The 18,895-nt window shown below is 37.9% G+C and overlaps 1 protein-coding gene across 1 annotated transcript in view; it reads right to left on the bottom strand.

Annotated features, from left to right (window-relative positions):
- Positions 1-18,895, bottom strand: part of SPAG17 (sperm associated antigen 17) — a 245,577-nt gene that overhangs the window by 114,762 nt on the left and 111,920 nt on the right. The window contains exons 16-18 of the mRNA XM_052637149.1: positions 16,855-16,916; positions 16,173-16,286; positions 5,604-5,758 (exon numbers count right to left, since the gene is read on the bottom strand). Of these exons, the coding sequence (XP_052493109.1) occupies positions 5,604-5,758; positions 16,173-16,286; positions 16,855-16,916 (331 nt within the window). The remainder of the gene's footprint in view (positions 1-5,603; positions 5,759-16,172; positions 16,287-16,854; positions 16,917-18,895) is intronic.

Below are 18,895 nucleotides of genomic sequence, written 5' to 3'. Positions count from 1 at the left end.
TATGTTGGGTTCTATTATTTAATTTGTAATATCTGAAGCCAAATATATCTAACATTTTCACTTGGGAGGGGAATGGAAAAAGAATGATTTTCTTTGGTCAAAGCATGGGTGTAAACAACAAACCCTAAGTTTGGCTTTTTTGGGTATTCTAGTTTTTGTTTCTGTTGTCAATGGTATTTTTTCCTTTTTTAAACATCACATTTTCTAACAATTTCTTGTAGTGCAAAAAAATGCAGTTAGAGGATATGCTGCTGTTGTTATCCAGTTGCTAAGTTGTGTCCAACTCTTTGTGACCCCATGGACTGGCTATGGGGTCATGCCGCAGCATGCCAGGTTCCTCTGTCCCCCACTATCTCCCAGAGTTTGCTCAGATTCATGTCCGTTGAGTCCGTAATGCCATCCAACCATCTCATCCTCTGCTGCTCCCTTCTCCTTTGCCTTCAGTCTTTCCCAATATCAGGGTCTTTTCTAAGAAACTGGCTATTTGCACCAGGAGACCAAAGTGTTGGAGCTTCAGCATCAGGGTTGCTGAATGAATATTCAGGGCTGATCTTCAGGTAATTTCTCCCATTAATTCACATTTTTAGATAGATTGTTTGGGATTTTCCTGTGTTGCTAATAACCTCAGCTGTCAATAATGACAGTTTCCTTTTGGATTCCTATACTTTAAAGATACTTTTAGTAATTTTTCTGATTTAGATCTTCATTAAATGTTGCTTAGAATTGGTCATGGTAGTTACCTCTATTTTGTTTCTAATTTTATAAAGTATGCTTGTAACATTTCTTATTAAGAATGATGTTTACATCTTAATAACTTTAAAGGGATTCAGAAGACAATGGGATACTTTTCTTCAAAGTGCTGAGAATTTACATGTCAATCAAGAACTATATCCTGAGCAAAATTATCTTTCATGAACAAGGGTAAAATGAAGATATTTGCAATAAACAAAACTGAATTTACTACCAAAGATCCTCACTATATGAACTTTTAAATCTCTTATCTTAGGAAGAAGGGAAAATAAAATAGTAGGCATATATTAATTTATAAACACTGGATATGAAAGCAATAATGTTATTATATTGTGGGATAAAAACATTAAGATAGAATTAAAGTGTTCTACAATAATAGAAAATGTGGAATGGGGATAAGAAATTATAACACTCTATTGTGCTTATATTATTTGGTAGGAAGGTAAAGGCATGGTCTTCTGCAGGAGATGAAAGCAGTCAATCCTAAAGGAAATCAATCCTGAATATTCATTTCAAGGACTGATGATGAAACTCCAATACTTGGCCACTTGATGTGAAGACCCAACTCATTGGAAAAGACCCCGATGCTGGGAAAGATCGAAGACAAAAGGCGAAGGGGGCAGCAGAGGATGAGATGGTTAGATAGCATCACTGACTCAAAGGACATGAATTTGAGCAAACTCCAGGAGACGCTGAAGGACACAGAAGCTTAGCATGCTGCAGTCCATGGGATCACAGAGTCAGACATGACTGAGTGAGTGAACAACATAACAAAGGTGCTGATGACTTTGTAAATTTAAAAGTGTATATCACAATTTCTGAAGAATGAGTTGAGATATAGTATATAACTGTCATTCTGGTAGTAGTAATAAAAATGAAATTAATTCAAACCAAATAAGGAGAAATAAAGAAACAGAAAAAAAGGGCAAATAAAAGGACAAAATTAAATGGTTGAAATTAATCCAAATATATGAACTAGGTACTCAAGAGATAAATATTGTCAGATGAATTTTTAAAATTCGGCTATATATATATTTTGCAAGAGGTAAATGGATAGAAAAGGATATACAAGATAAAAAAAAAAGAGGCTTGTAAAGTTTATGACTATCAGACAAGATATATATGATAAAGTCTGTACAGATATATCACTACTGGACAATATAACCATGAAAGCAAAGAGCAATCCTAATGACATTGCATATTGATAAAAGCTTAATCAGGGAAACAACTCAATTCTTGTTTTGCTTATTAACATAATCTTAACATCAGTTCAGTTCAGTTAGTCATGTCCGACTCTTTGAGACCCCAGGCTTCCCTGTCCATTACCAACTCCCAGAGCTTGCTCAAACTCATGTACAAGTCGGTGATGCCATCCAACCATCTCATCTGTCGTCCCCTTCTCCTCCTGCCTCCAATCTCTCTCAGCATCAGGGTCTTTTCTAAGGAGTCAGTTCTTCGCATCAGCTGGCCAAAGTATTGGAGTTTCAGCTTCAGCATCTGTCCTTCCAATGAATATTCAGGACTGATTTCCTTTAGGTTTGACTGGTTGGATCTCCTTGCAGTCCACGGGACTCTCAAGAGTCTTCTCCAACACCACAGTTCAAAAGCATCCGTTCTCCAGCGCTCAGAAATCCTTATAGTCCAACTCTCACATCCGTACATGACTACTGGAAAAACCATAGCTTTGACTAGATGGACCTTTGTCGGCAAAGTAATGTCTCTGCTCTTTAATATACTGACTAGGTTAGTCATAGTTTTTCTTCCAAGGAGCAAGTGTCTTTTAATTTCATGGCTGTAGTCACCATCTGCAGTGAATTTGGAGCCCAAGAAAATAAAGTTTGTCACCATTTCCCTTGTTTCCCCATCTATGTGCCATGAAGTGGTAGGACTGGATGCCATGATCTTAGTTTTTTGAATGTTAAGTTTTAAGCCAACCTTTTCACTGTCCTCTTTCACTTTCATCAAGAGGATCTTTAGTTCTTCACTTTCTGCCATAAGGGTGGTGTCATCATAAGGGTGGTGTCCATCTTAACATGCATAAAGTCAAAAACTGACAAATTTATAGGAAAAAATCTACAAGTTCCATCACACATTGACTTTTTTAAAAAATCAATTCTCATTAGTTAATTGACCACATTTTTAAAAATCAGAAAGAATAGTGAAGATTAAGAAACACAAACCTGTATTCAAAAACCAAAGAATATATTTCCTTACCACACAAACTTGGAGTATTTATAACAACTGACCACATATTAAGCAACAAAGTGGATCAACAAATTTCATAGCATCAATAGTCTATAGAACATGTTATCTGACTACTACTTTTGAAATTATCGACTATAATAAAAATGTAACTCAGACAAATGTTTAAAATAAAAACTCACATTTCTATGCAATCCATGGGTCAAATAAGAATTATGGAAATAAGAAATGAATGATATAGCAGCATTGTTCAAAATAGCCAAGATATGAAAGCAACCTAAGTGTCTATCAACAGATGAACAGATAAAGGTGTGGTACACATACATAATGGAACACTACTCAGCCACAAAAGAGAATGGAATTGTGCCATTTGCAGCAACATGGATGGGCCTACTATGTTCGGTCGAATAGGTCATACAGAGAAAGACAAATACTGTTTGTTATCACCTATATGTGGAATTTAAAAAATAAAGCAAATGAATGAATATAACAAAACCAAAACAGACTTGCAGACACAGAGAACAAACTGTGGTTACCAGTTAGGAGAGAGAAGGGAAAAGAGGCAAGATGAGAATAAGGGTAAAGAGGCACAAACTACTAGGTATAAAATAAACTACAGGGATACACTGCATAGCACAGGCAAATGTAGGCAATAATTTATAATACTTTAAATGGAGTCTAATCTATAAAAATACTGAATCACAGTGTGGTACACCTGAAACTAATATAATAGTAAATCAGCTATAATTCAATAAAAAAGAATTATATGTTCAAAAAAATGAACAACAATAAAATTCCATCAGTCAGATATTTTGTAGTGCTAAGGTGGTATTTAAAAAGAAATTTTTGCTTTAAATACTTGTAAAGCAACAAAAATAACTCAAAATCCTGAGATAAAATTCTAATTTGAAAAGTTAAAGGACATTGCAATAATCCAAAGAAATTGAGAAAAAATAACAAATAATAAAGATGAGGGCATAATTTTAAAAAAATAAAAAGGAGAAAGGATCAAATGCAATAGTTGCTTTAAAAAAAATTAACAAAATTGTCAAACCTTTGGCAAGACTGGTCCAGAAAAACAGAGAAATCACAGATTAAAAGCATTAGGAATTAAAACAGATATGTATAACACAAAAAGGCAAGAGCATATCGTAATGCACTTTATGCAATAATTTTGAAAACAGGTAAAATGGTCAAATTCCTAGAGAAGTACATATTATCAAATCTAGTTCAAAAATACATAGTAAACCCAAAGAGTCTAATAATCATGACAGAGGTTAAATCAGTAGTTAAACATCTTCCCAAGTCCAGATGTTCTTATTTGCAAGTTTTACCAAATGCCAAAGGAATATACAACTTAGTCTTACATAAATTCTTTTAGAAAATAAAAAAATAGAGATAAAAAGAGAGAATATCCACCCATTAATTCATGAGGCTAATAAAAATCTCAATCGCAAGCCAGACAAGAACATTTAAAGATGGCAAAAATTATAGCTGAGTCTTACCCAGGAATACAGATGGACATATTCTAAACAATATATTAGCAAACCACATGCAGCAATTGTATAAACAAGATAACATAATGGACAAATTGGATTTTCACGGGAATGTAAGTTTGAACATTAGAATATCTATTGATAAAATTTCACACTTTAACAGATTAAAGGAAAAGAGAGAACACCTAAATTGATGCAGAAAAATCATTTGATATTATTTAATAGTCATTTATAATTAAGAACCTAGAGCAAACTAGCAACGTAAGAAAAATTTCTAACCTATGGCAAAAAAATGAAAAAATACTTAATAGATGAATATTCAAAACCTAGAATAAGACAATAATGTTCTCAAAGTTGTACTGAAGTCCTAGTCAACAAAGAAATGAAAAGCATAATTACTGGCAATGAAAAACAAAACAAAGGAAAGCACAGTTTAATATATTAGCTTGGTATACCTATTGTGTATCCTAAATTAAAAAAATCATCTTATGACTTTAAAGTGTGTGTTTCTGTGTTTATGTATGCATACAATCCATTTCTCCAGTTTTCTGTAGGTCCATGTTCATCCTCTCTGTATTCCTTAGGACTAAATTCTGTATAAATAACAAATACTGAATATACGTTAACCAGTACAGAAAAATAATAAAAAGTTCTCATCATTAATGAGAAAGGAGAGAAAAATTTTAAGACAGCAATGAAATAATTAAGGAGCTGGGGAGGAAAAACAAATTACTGATTCCTAGAGGTCTCAGTTTGCTGGGAACCTGAGTGCGTGGGTCATTCAGTTACCCTATGTTTGAGTCTTCCCTAGATTAAGTGGAGTTTCCCAAAACCAGCATATGGAATGCCATGTTTTGTAGTTCCTACATTAAACCTTTCAGAGGCTGTTATATTGGAGTCTAAATGAATCAAGTATAATTTAATAATATCCCCACCAGATTCAATGGGGCCAGGAATGATGTCTGTCTTCTTCAGCGTATAGTTTCAATGCCTATCACAGTGTGGGCACACAGCATTCAACTTGGTGAACTTCACTGAATCTATGGTACTGCACAAATGTTTTTATTAGGTTGAACAACTCAGCTTAGGCTAAGGAACTAAAAACCAAGTAACAAGCTAACTAAGATAACTAACTAAACTGTCTAAGTTGGTTACCTGAATCCAACATTGGAGTGAAGGCCAGCGTTCCAATATTCATGATGCAGACGCTGTAAATTCATTGGATTATGAAAGACCAACAGTAAAGAGTTGTCTTGAGTATGGTAATAAGAATCAACACACCTGTATTGCTGACTGGCTTCTTGAAGAACCTGAAAATCAAAACGAATGCATTGTTTTGTCTTTTTTTCCTCCAAGAGAAGGGTCTCCTGCTAGGGCCTTTCTCTGCTTCCTCCTTTTTCTCCCCTTATCTCCATGATGCTAGTCAAGGTGAGAGCAGAGATGGTAAATATTTTCAGGACCATTGTAGTGACTCTTATAAGAAAAACAAATCCTAGGCTCCAAGCATAGAGGTATTTGCTCAAGTGTTTTTCATTAATGCTGTGAGATAATAAAGTCCTTCCATACCTTCATTTTAAGCTTGTCTGGTAGCTCAGCTGGTAAAGAATCCACCTGCAATGCAGGAGACCCTGCTTCGATCCTGGGTCAGGAAGATCCCCTGGAAAAGGGATAGGCTATCCTCTCCAGTATTCTTGGGCTTTCCTGATGGTAAAGAATCCGCCTGCAGTATGGGAGACCTGGGTTTGATCCCTGGGTTGGGAAGATCACTTGGAGGAGGGTATGGCAATCCACTCCAGTATTTTTACCTGGAGAATTCCATGAAAAGAGGAGCCTGGTGGGCTACAGTCTATAGGGTTGCAAAGAGTCAGACATGACTGAAGCGACTTAACACATACACAAACACCTTCAGATAAATCATCTCATTTTATCATAAAAGCCTCAGATAAATTGATATGATTATTTTTTCTCATTTCAAAATATTAAAAGCGGCATCTTTCAGTATTGTTTGTGGCCAAGAGAGAGTAAGAGACTTGTCTAAGGGTATGGAGTTCCTAAGTTCTGGTACAAGGGCTTATACCAGTCTTTTGACTCTAAATGTCACATTTCACACTCCACACAGTGCTCTCCACTACACCACGGTGTGGTGCAGAGACATACTGTGAGTGGTCTTCCTGATACATACTGTTTCTACACAACTTCTATCCCTGATCCTTTCCAAAACATTTTATCCTCAGCACTGTAATTGCAGCCACAAACAGAGAGGCCCTGTGGGCAGCTGCCTTTTCCTTATGCCAATCAACATAAAGAAATATGTCCATAGGGAAAGAAATTAGACAGTTGTGGGGTTTTGTTTTGTTTTTTCTTGTCCATATCAATTTGGTGGAGGCAGCTTTCTGTTCGCCACTGTTCGGATGATCTGAAGGCATGGAATTGCATATTATGTCAGGAAAGGACTACTTTACTTTTCCTGTCAATTGAGCACTGGTAGTATAACTAAAATAATACATTTACTCCCCAATCTAACCCTCTATATGCCTTTATGAAGCGGCATTTAAATTTTTACAACTGTTCCCTGAGAGCCAATACAAGAAACACATATGTGGTAAATTTGTTTTCTTTCTCTTTTCTTAGCCTGCACAGTGTAGATGTGGGGATCTTAGTTCCCTGACCAGGGCTCAAACCCATGCTCCCCTGCAGTAGAAGGATGGAATCTTAACCACTGGACTGCTGGGGAAGTTCTGACATGGTAAATATTTTTGCATTTAAAACATTTTGCTCTATGGCGGTCCTATCCGTTACTTTACTTTTTTTGGCAAATTCCTTTCAGATTTTAAATTAGAAAAACAAACAACCAATCAAAATTCTATTTTTGATGAATGTGTAGGTGTTCTCAGTCAATATTTGATAAAAGTTTCATACAATTTATTTCTTTTCCTTTTTAACAATTTGGCCACAACATTGCAAATCAACTATACTTCAATACATTTAAAAAACTTGGCTTTTACCTACTATTATGTATTGATATTTTTCTCCTTAATTAAGCTTTTCATTAAAATGGAGAACTACGACATTCACAGAAAAACAAAATGAACAAGATGGCTAAGACTCTTCTTTAAAATATGATTAAGATTTTTACAGAGGATTCTGGAGTTCAGAGATGTGTGTTTAAGAAGCAATTGATGGTGCACCTGATATGGAGAGAAGGGATTGGAGTGGGGGGAGAGTGAAATAGGCTGATGATATTACAGTAGATGGGGAGGATGGAACTTGGATTAAAGCAGCAGCAGTGGAGATGGTGAATAGCCTCAAGAGGTCTTTTGAGGTGTATCCTCAAAACTTGATGATGGATCAGTTATGTGGGACAAAGGAAAAGCTGAAGTAAGGAATGACTCTCAGCCTTTTGGCTTGACACTGACATTTTCTGAGATGGATGAGGGGAGAAGCATGCTTAGGTGGGAAAATTATTTGCTTCAGGTGGGACACTAAATATTTAAGATGCCTATCAGAAATTCACTAATGTGGAATTCACTCAAGACAGAGAGATAATTTGGAAGACAAACTTTTATGAGTCATCAGGATTAGACATATGTAGTAGATGAAATCATTGCGACCTCGTGGACTGTAGCCCAGCAGGCTCCTCCGTTCATGTGGTTCTCCAGGCAAGAATACTGGAGTGGGTTACCATTTCCTTCTCCAGGGGATCTTCCCAACCCAGGAATCGAACCCACATCTCCTGCATTGCAGGCAGACGCTTTAACCTCTGAGCCACCAGTGGAGATAGTAGGCATGGAGAGTAGTAGAAATCATTTAAAGAATGTTTACAGAGGAGAGAAGACAATTTGAGACTGAGGCTTGAGGCACTTCAATATTTAAATGGTAGGTAGAAGAGAAGTACTCAACAAAATTCCAGATGGAGCACGGAGGAGGAATCCAGTATGGTGCTTTGGGAACCAGGAGTGAACAGTGTTTTGTGGGGAAGTGATCAGTTTTGTGATGAAAAGGTCAAGGAAGATGAACACAGAAGTGTTCATTAGGTTTGGCAGGACAATTACATGTGACCTTGAAAAGTGATGCTTCAGGACTTCCCTGGTGGTTCAGTGGCTAAGATTCCAGGCTCCCAATGCAGAGGGCCTAGATTCAATCCCTAGTCAGGAAATTAGATCCCACATGCTGCAACTAAGACTTCACATGCCGCAACTAAGACCTGGAGTAGCCAAATAAATAAATAAATAAATAAATATTTTTTAAAAAAGAAATAAAAGTTAAGCTTCTATGGAGTGGGGAGGACAGGGTTAAAACAAAATAAAATCTGAAATGAACTTCCAGTTAAAAAATGAAAGATTAAACACATGCACTTCCTAACCCCTCACTAAAGGAACAGTCAAATTCGAGTTTTAATATCACAAAGTTGAAGCCCAAGGAAGATGAGACAAAAGAAACATTGTGGAGGCTAGAAAGCAGAAGAATAAATGGTAACTCATTTAGCAGAACATGAAAAGTCAAATTCCAAGATTAGTTTTAAGGGAGACCAGAAGGAACTTTATGAGCAGAAACACAGAAAGGCTCCGGAAATGGCAGAGTTAGGTACCTCTGAAAGTGGAGTGAAAGTGGCAATGAAAATAGGAAGATTAATGTCTTTTGAGAAGCCTCAACCATTCTGAGCAGCCAGGGTAGTGCCCATTTCTCACATCAGCAGAAGAAAGGAGGATTATTACTATAGAAGCTGACCCTGTGGATTTTTAAGGGGAAGGACCCTGGGCACCACTGAGGGAGAGCTATACCACAGGAAAAAGAGAATTCTGTAAAAGTTGAATTGGCATGGTCTAATAGAAATATAAGGTGAGCCACAAATGTGAGCCATGTGTGTAATTTTAAAATTTATAGTAGTCATATTTTAAAGGTACAATTAAGCTATATATTTTATTTAACCTAATATGTCAAAATATATTATCATGTCAATATGTAATCAATATAAAAATTGCTAAGTACTCAGAAGCTACATGTGACTAGTGGCTACCATATTGGACAGTACAGATCTAGACACTGGGTGGTAAGAAATCTGAAATTCCTCTCCTCCATCATTCGGCTCCTAAAACCCTGACAAGTTATGTCTTGGAAGAGAAGAGACCAGACTTTTTCTCGTAGAGACTCTAAATGGCCCAAGAGTATAGAATGAATACATCAACATTCACAGGTCGTTCAAGACATCCCGCTTCCCTGCAGCCAAATTACCCAACAACAAGGTCAGGTTATTGACAGCTTTGCCCCACTTTGACTTTATGCAGCACTTCCGATCATATTTCTTAGTATCTCATTATGAATATAAACAAAGAGGCAAATATCACTAGATGCTATTCTTCAATATGAAAAATGAAGACACCTCCCCCACAAAAAATAATAGTTAAACCTGGGGAAAGGAGTTTTCAGGGGGAAGACTTCAAAGGACTTTAGTATATCCTCATAGAGATAAGAGAAGATATGGTACCAGGGAATGTGAAGAGTATATTTTATAAATATAATTTATAATTATAAATATAACTTCATGATATTAATATTATAACAACATATACAGAAGATTTGATAGAAAAATTTGATGAAAGCAGAGACATATTTCCAGAATAAGAAGAAAAGCTGTTGGAAACTTGGACGGAAAGGATAAGGAAATTGTAAGTTCAGTCTAGAAGTCCAATACCAGAACAACAGGAGTTTCAGGAAGAAAGACTAAAGAAAAGGGAGGGGAGGGGATTATTAGAGTGATGATTGTATAATATTTTCCAGAATGTAAAGATCGGAGTTTCTGGATTATACTGGACTCCTCGGTGCAGTATTAGGAATAGAACCACACATCAAGACATATCAACAGGAAATCCAGAACACTGGAACAAAAAGAAATCTTAAAGACCTTACAGAGAGAAGAAAAAACACAGACTCACTGATCAGGAATCAGAATTTCACTGTTTGTTTTTTTTTTTCTCAAGGACAATCGGGAAAGCTAGAAGACTATTGAGGAATGGCTTCAAAATGTTGAAGGAAAATACTTTTTAACTTAGCATCTTATATAAAGCCAAACTGGCAGTTAAAAGTATAGAATTAAGGTATTTTCAAACATCCATCACCTCAAAAATTTACCTGCCATTTATGTTAACACAGGAGGCGACTTGAAAAGACAGTCCCCTATAAAAAGAGAGTAACCCAAGAGAGGACAACATGGGATACAGAAGATAGTATCTAACTGGAAAGAGAGGCAAAGGATATGGCCAGGATGACAGCAAAGGGGATGGCAGGACCACAGCTGTGTAGCATGCTCTCTCTGAGAACTGGCGGAATTTCCTTTACTGCTTTGTATAGTAGCTTCTGACAGTGGTCATCAATCCTTGGTGTATTTTAGTTTGGATCTGCCTCATTCTAATCTCCACCTCTCTGGTTACAAAATATTCTCCCGGTGTGTCTTTAGTTGGTATTTTCTTCTTCTTACAAGGACATAAATCACATTTGACTGGAGCCCACTATAATGACCTCATCTTAATTTGATTACATCATTTAGACACCCTAATTCCAAATAACCCACTTTCAGGTCCTAGGTGTAAGGATTTTAAAAAAATGTTTTGAGGGACACTGTTCAACATAAAACAGTTCACACTGAAAGTGAAAGTCGCTCAGTCGCTCTGACTCTTTGTGACCCCAGGGACTATAGAGTCCATGGAATGTTCCAGACCAGAATAATGGAGTGGGTAGTCTTTCCCTTCTCCAGGGGATCTTCCCAACTCTGGGATCAAACCCAGGTCTCCTGCATTGCAGGCGGATTCTTTACCAGCTGAGCTACCAGGAAAGCCTACAGTTCACCTTGTGGCCTCTCAAATTCATATCTTTCCCATGTATACAATATATTCAACCAATCCCAACATCCTTCAAAGTTTTAACCCTTTCCAGCATCAACTCTAAGGCTTAAATGTTATCTAAATATCTTCTAAGTCAGTTATGGGTGTGACTCAGTTTCTGGTCCATCCTTGGGCAAAATTCCTGTTCACCTGTGACCCTGTGAACCCAGAAAACAAGTTGAAGGCAAGCAGAGGTTCAGAACACACAGGAAAGATATTGCTTAGACAACACAACTGATGGAATATCTGTTAGGTTTGAATGTACTGAGCAGAGATTTACTCTTAAGCAGAGAATTTGGGGGAGAGTAATGACAACTGTTTATCAAACTAAACAAATAAAAAGGAAATGTAATCCAGGATACTACACAGTGCAGCTATGAATCAGCTTAGTTCAGTTGCTCAGTCGTATCTGACTCTCTGTGACCCCATGGACTGCAGCAAGCCAGGCTTTCCTGTCCGTCACCTACTCCCAGAGCTTACTCAAACTCATGTCCATTGAGTCAGTGATGCCATTCAACCATCTCATCCTCTGTAGTCCCCTTCTCCTCCCGCCTTCAATCTTTCCCAGCATCAGGGTCTTTTCCAATGAGTCAGCTCTTCACATCAGGTGGCCAAATACTGGAGTTTCAGCTTCAGCATCAGTCCTTCCAATGAATATTCAGGATTGATTTCCTTTAGGATGGACTGGTTGGATCTCCTTGCTGTCCAAGGGACTCTCAAGAGTCTTCTCCAACACCACAGTTCAAAAGCATCGATTCTTTGGTGCTCAGCTTTCTTTATAGTCCAACTCTCACATCCATATGTGACTACTGGAAAAACCATAGCTTTGACTAGATGGACCTTTGTTGGCAAAGTAATGTCTCTGCTTTTTAATATGCTGTCTAGGTTGGTCAAAACTTTTCTTCCAAGGAGCAAGTGGTTTTTAATTTCATGGCTGCAGTCACCATCTGCAGTGATTTTGGAGCCCCCAAAGATAAAGTCTCTCACTGTTTCCATTGTTTCCGCATCTATTTGCCATGAAGTGATGGGACCAGATGCCATAATCTTAGTTTTCTGAATGTTGAGTTATAAGCCAAATTTTACATTCTCTTCTTCCACTTTCATCAAATGGTTCTTTAGTTCTTCGCTTTCTGCCATAAATGTGGTTTCATGTGGGGTTATTGATATTTCTCCTGGCAGTCTTGATTCCAGCTTGTGCTTCATCCAGCCTGGCATTTTGCATGATGTATTCTGCCTATAAGTTAAATAAGCAGGGTGACAATATACAGCCTTGACATACTCCTTTCCCTATTTGGAACCAGTCTGTTGTTCCATATTCTGTTCTAACTTGTTTCTTGACCTGAACACAGATTTCTCAGGGGGCAAGTCAGGTGGCCTGGTACTCCCATCTCTTGAAGAATTTTCCACAGTTTGTTGTGATCCACACAGTCAAAGGTTTGGCATAGTCAATAAAGCAGAAGTAGATGTTTTTCTGGAACTCTATTGCTTTTTCTGTGATCCAATGGATGTTGGCAATTTGATCTCTGGTTCCTCTGCCTTTTCTAAATCCAGCTTGAACATCTGGAAGTTCATGGTTCACATACTGTGGAAGCCTGGTTTGGAGAATTTTGAGGATTACTTTGCTAGCGTGTGAGATGAGTGTAATTGTGCAGTAGCTTGAGCATTCTTTGGCACAGCCTTCCTTTGGGATTGGAATGAAAACTGACCTTTTCCAATCCTGTGGCCACTGCTGAGTTTTCCAAATATGCTGACAAATTGAGTGCAGCACTTTCACAACATCATCTTTTAGGATTTGAAATAGCTCAACTGGAATTCCATCACCTCCACTAGCTTTGTTCCTAGTGATGCTTCCTAAGGCCCACTTGACTTCCTTCGCATTCCAGGTTGTCTGGCTCTAGATGAGTGATCACACCATTGTGATTATCTGGGTCATGAAGATCTTTTCGTATAGTTCTTCTGTGTATTCTTGCCACCTCTTCTTAATATCTTCTGCTTCTGTTAGGCCCATACCATTTCTGTCCTTTATTGTGCCCATCTTTGAATGAAAGGCTAACTTGGTATCTCTAATTTTCTTGAAGAGGTCTCTAGTCTTTCCCATTCTATTGGTTTCCTCTATTTCTTTGCACTGATCACTGAGGAAGGCTTTCTTATCTCTCCTTGCTATTTTTTGGAACTCTGCATTCAAATGGGTATATCTTTCCTTTTCTCCTTTGCATTTCTTTTTCTTGGGGATGGTCTTGATCACAGCCTCCTGTACAATGTCACCAACCTCCATCCATAGTTCTTCAGGCACTCTGTCTATCAGATTTAATGCCTTGAATCTATTTGTCACTTCCACTGTATAATTGTAAGGAATATGATTGAGGTCATAACTGAATGGTCTAGTGGTTTTCCCTATTTGCTTCAATTTAAGTCTGAATTTGGCAATAAGGAGTTCATGATCTTAGCCACAGTCAGCTCCCAGTCTTGTTTTCGCTGACTGTATAGAGCTTCTCCATCTTTGGCTGCAAAGAATATACTCAATCTGATTTTGGTGTTGACCATCTGGTGACCTCCATGTGTAGAGTCTTCTCTTTGTGTTGTTGGAAGAGGGTGTTTGCTGTGACCAGTGCTTTCTCTTGGCAAAACTCTATTAGTCTTTGCTCTGCTTCATTCTGCATTCCAAGGCCAAATTTACCTGTTATTCCAGGTGGTTCTTGACTTCCTACTTTTGCATTCCAGTCCCTTATAAAGAAAACATCTTTTTTGGGGTGTTAGTTCTAGAAGGTCTTGTAGAACTTCATAGAACCATTCAACTTCAGCTTCTTCAGCATTACTGATTGGGGCATAGAGTTGGATTACTGTGATATTGAATGGTTTGCCTTGGAAATGAACAGAGATCATTCTGTCGTTTTTGAGATTGCATCCAAGTACTGCACTGTGGACTCTTTCATTGACTATGATGACTACCCCATTCCTTCTAAGGGATTCTTGCCCACAGTAGTAGATAGAAGGGTCATCTGAGTTAAATTCACCCATTCCAGTCCATAGTGGTTTGCTGATTCCTAAAATGTTGATGTTCACTCTTGCCATCTCCTTGTTTGACCATTTCCAATTTGCCTTGATTCATGGATCTAACATTCCAGGTTCCTATGCAATTTTGCTCTTTACAGCCTCGGACCTTGCTTCCATCAGCAGTCACATCCACAACTGGGTGGTGTTTTTGCTTTGGCTCCATCTCTTCATTCTTTCTGGAGTTATTTCTCCACTGATCTCCAGTAGCATATTGGGCACCTACCGACCTGGGGAGTCCATCCTTCAGTGTCCTCTCTTTTTGCCTTTTCATGCTCTTTCAGCTGTGAATAGCACTTATATAATTGAAACATGATAAATCTTGAAATCTAATAAAAAATTATGATATGGTTACAAGTTTCAGAGAATGGCAAGGTTTGAGTTTATGAGTGTGTATATGTATGTATAGGTGGAGAAGGCAATGGCACCCCACTCCAGTGCTCTTGCCTGGAAAATCCCATGGACGGGGGAGCCTGGGGAGCTGCTGTCTATGGGGTCGCACAGAGCCGGACATGACTGAAGCGACTTAGCAGCAGCAGCATGTATGTATAGGAGTGCATGAGTGAGTGTATGTGCACGTCTCAGTGTGTGTTATATGGGGGTGGGCAAGCTGTTTTTTCAAGAGGGAGTCAGTTGATGATGGTAACTCAATATCTTGTTATTTAGAGATAACCGAGTTAAGTAGCAAAAGAAACAGGTAAATACCTTGAAGACTTTTGCCTCTGGGAGTTGTGTCATGGCATGGGAGTGTGCATGCTCAGTCATGTTTGACTCTTTGTGACTTCACTGACTAACCTGCCAGGCTTCTCTGTCCATGGAATTCTCCAGGCAAGAATACTAGAGTAGGTTATCATTTCTTTCCTCCAGGGGATCTTCCTGACCCAGGGATTTGACTCCTGCATTGGTAGGCAAATTCATTACCACTGAACCACCTGGAAAGCTCCATGGGCATGGGAGGGGCCTGGTATTTTTCACAAGACTCTTTACATAACGCTTTGGCTTTAAATAATAAGTGGATGTAAAATTTTAATAAAGGTAAAATTTAAATTAAAAGAATAAAATAAAAAAGAGTACAAGTTTTTGCGTAAAATGTAAAATTGACAAAAAGAGCTTGCTTTAGTATTACTCATTATTTTGCATAGTGGTTAAGAGCACAAGTTCTGGGTCTGATTTCTTGGGTTTGTTTGTATCTTGCTTCTTTCATTCATCAACCAGTGAGACCCTTTCCAGTGTGACCTTGGACAAAAGTTACTAGTGGTTAAGGTGCCTCCGTTTTCTACTATTTAAATAGTTTCTACTTCATAGGATTACTGAAGAGATTAAATAACCTAGTAATACATATTAATCACTGACTAGCAGCAGCAGCATGTGGTAAGTGCTCAACAAATGTTAGCCATTACAGTTTACATTGAATTGTTAATTCCATCAGAAAATATTTAGAAATGTTGTGAAAACTGAAGAGAGCCAACAGGCAACATGGGGAAATATAAGGTTGCTTCCCAATAACATCTTACTTTTATTACTATGGTTTTTTTTTTTAAAAAACATGTGCAGCAGTCATGCACATATCTTTTTTCTTAAGAGACTTCATTAAAAAAAAACATCCTTTAAGAAAGTATATTTTAAACTATTTTGGGCATGCATAGCACACAGTCTGGGAATAAACTCACTTTATAGCTGAAGTAAATGGGAATATTGATCTGAAATAGATCTGAGAGTGACCTAGAAGTGAACTGTTCTAAATCACACTGAGCCTCCCCAGACCAATCTGATGAGACTCATAGCCCATTAATACCTGAAGCAGAACTTTTGGTTTAAAATGTTCAGTAAAACTCCAGTCCATTAGATTGCGTTGCTGGGTTTTCTTTATGTCCTCTAATTCGGCTTCTACAGTCATCTTCTTTGGTTTCTTAAAAAAAAAAAAAAAAATCAGAGGAATACAATTTCAGCTTTAATTTGTTTAAGTCCAAATGAAGCCCTCTTGGACTCCATCAACTAACCAGCATGCACTCCATCTAATTGGGGGAAATCTGCATATGTATAAATCCATATGGCAACATTTTAAGAGAACTGCTGCCAGAAAAAGTATGCCTTTGACTTTTTTTTTTATGGGCAACATAATCTAAATATTTTTATTGTTAGGTTATACTCTTCTGAGTCCTGTTAGCAATTATAGGCAGGTTTTCTGAACTCACTTCAAGACAGCATTAGTTCTACATAGCTGTATGGTCAGCAGGTGTTCGTGACGTTGCCAAGCCACACTGTCTAGAGAGAAGCATGGAGCCTGGAAGTTTTGCTTGAGCGGCTGGTGAAATTAACTCCTTTCTCTCCAGCTGGAACCGAGCTGGGGTAAGGGGATCTGAATAAACCCCTCTCCTCTAGTATTAGCCCCCTCCTGCTAAGTTTCTCTCTTTTTTTAGCTCATGGTTTTCTCAGATCTTACTGGCATCTATACTTTTAGGGCAAAAATTCCCTACCTTTTCAAGAAGATCAGCATTTGTGACCGCTTCATCTTTGATCTCATTGTTCATGGTCTGCTCTGTAAATCAAAGACACCGATATCCAGTTGTGTTTGGGCTTTGTTCTCTCTTTGGTCAATGCTGTGCTTTTTGTTGCCATGTGATCTATGTTTCTGTGCTGAAAAGGTAATTCCTGAAACACATGTTTCATGCCTCCAAAAAGGTGTTTTTGTCAATAATTCTAAATTAGTGTCTACCTAGAAAAGTTATACTAAGTCCTTTGAAAAGAACCCAGCTCCCTATATAATACATTCCTAAATCATATATTAGATATTCTGCCTTCAGACTGTATGGCTCGCTTCTGACATGTACTTTTATCTTATAAGCTGATATTTACTGATTAAACTATGTCAACTGCTCACCACACACTGTTGTCTGTTATGATGCTGGTACTATCACAAAGCCTTTTCAAACTTCTGGGTTGTATCTTGTGAGTGACAGACTAGGACAGGGGCAGGGATGTATGGAAAGGAGAATCACCTGACGAAAGCACCTCCTACTAGAAAAAGCAATTCCATACACTATCCTGGTAAGCTTTTCCCCCATTCATTAACAATTTATTAATTTAAAACCTATTTAATGGGCATCTGCAGATTTACAGAGTTTTTAAAAGTTAGTTAAATGAATAAAATGAATAGGGAGCTGGATTCCACGGGGCCCCTTATCATGGATACACTAGCTCTCACTATGACCAAAGAGTATACTTATATGATAACTGGGACTGTGATAACCTCCTTGAGTACTAAGCACACAGCCATAAATGGAGAGGGAAGAAACCGACTGATAGTGTTGATTTCTGAATCACCCTGTTTCAGTAAATCTTAAAGTTAACAAATGTGTTATGTAGAGGAATTCCATGATATATGAGTTTCACATGGATAAATGGACACTTCACTGTGAAAGTTTCAGAATGTGTAATATACTCTTGTGACTGTGAATCTCTAAGAGAGAAAGAAATCAAGGACATAGCATATTCCAAATCTGACCAAAGTAATAAAGTTGGGGGGGGGGGGCATTGAATCTTGTAACATATCTGTCTTACTGCTCAAAGACAGCCAGTATGACTTTTTATCACCGTCCGAATAATAGCAAATTAATCCCTAGGAAGTCATATATAAAATGGTTCCAGCTTGACTCTCCAACCACACCTCCTTCTACTCTCCCTGGCTCATTCCACTGCAGACTCACTGGCTTGCTTGTTGTATCTTGAAGTTTTTGAACTTGACTTTCTCTCTGTCTGGCATGCTTTGCTTTTAGATAGTCATCTGTTTCAAACCCTTCACTCATATTGCTGTTCAACTGTCACCTCCTCAAGAGTCTTCTGCTTCTTATCCTGCTTGATTTTTGATCATAGCATTTATCCATGCCTAATAATATTTGTCTGTCTCTCCATCTCAAATGTGAATTCCTGGAGAATAAGAACTATTTTCCCGAACCGTACTCTGAGTACCCAAAACACACCAGGAACTCGGTAAATATATACATATTTTTTGATTGACTGAGAGAAATCTACATCATGTATTAAAACTATCGAGCCAAATAGAGAGTGCAGAAATGTGGAAGAAATCCTACAACAAAAGCTTATTTGTGGGGTAAGCCTAAGCTCAGCTGGTAAAGAATCTGCCTGCAATGCAGGAGACCTGGGTTCAATCCCTGGGTTGGGAAGATCCCCTGGAGAAGGGAAAGGCAACCCACTCCATAATTCTGGCCTGGAGAATTCCATGGACAGTCCATGGGTTCGCAAAGGATCAGACATGACTGAGCAACTTTCACTTTCACAAGATCTAAATTTTCACTGTATGGCAAAGAGAACCACATCTGGGCTTCTAGAGGGACTAGCTAATTACATCTAAGCAAGATAGGCCAAATGTTTTACTTGTCTTTAGGAGCATAGCTACTTACATTTTTGCTACTAGATCCATCTCACTTTGGGCTGGTGAGGGTGACAGCATGAATGTTCCATTTTGATTTATAAGAAAACTATAAATTCAATTCAGTT

Source organism: Budorcas taxicolor, chromosome 3 (assembly GCF_023091745.1).
Source record: "Budorcas taxicolor isolate Tak-1 chromosome 3, Takin1.1, whole genome shotgun sequence".
Taxonomy (NCBI): Eukaryota; Metazoa; Chordata; class Mammalia; order Artiodactyla; family Bovidae; genus Budorcas; species Budorcas taxicolor.
Note: the sequence above shows the minus strand (reverse complement) of the source record. Positions and strands in the feature narration are given on the sequence as shown.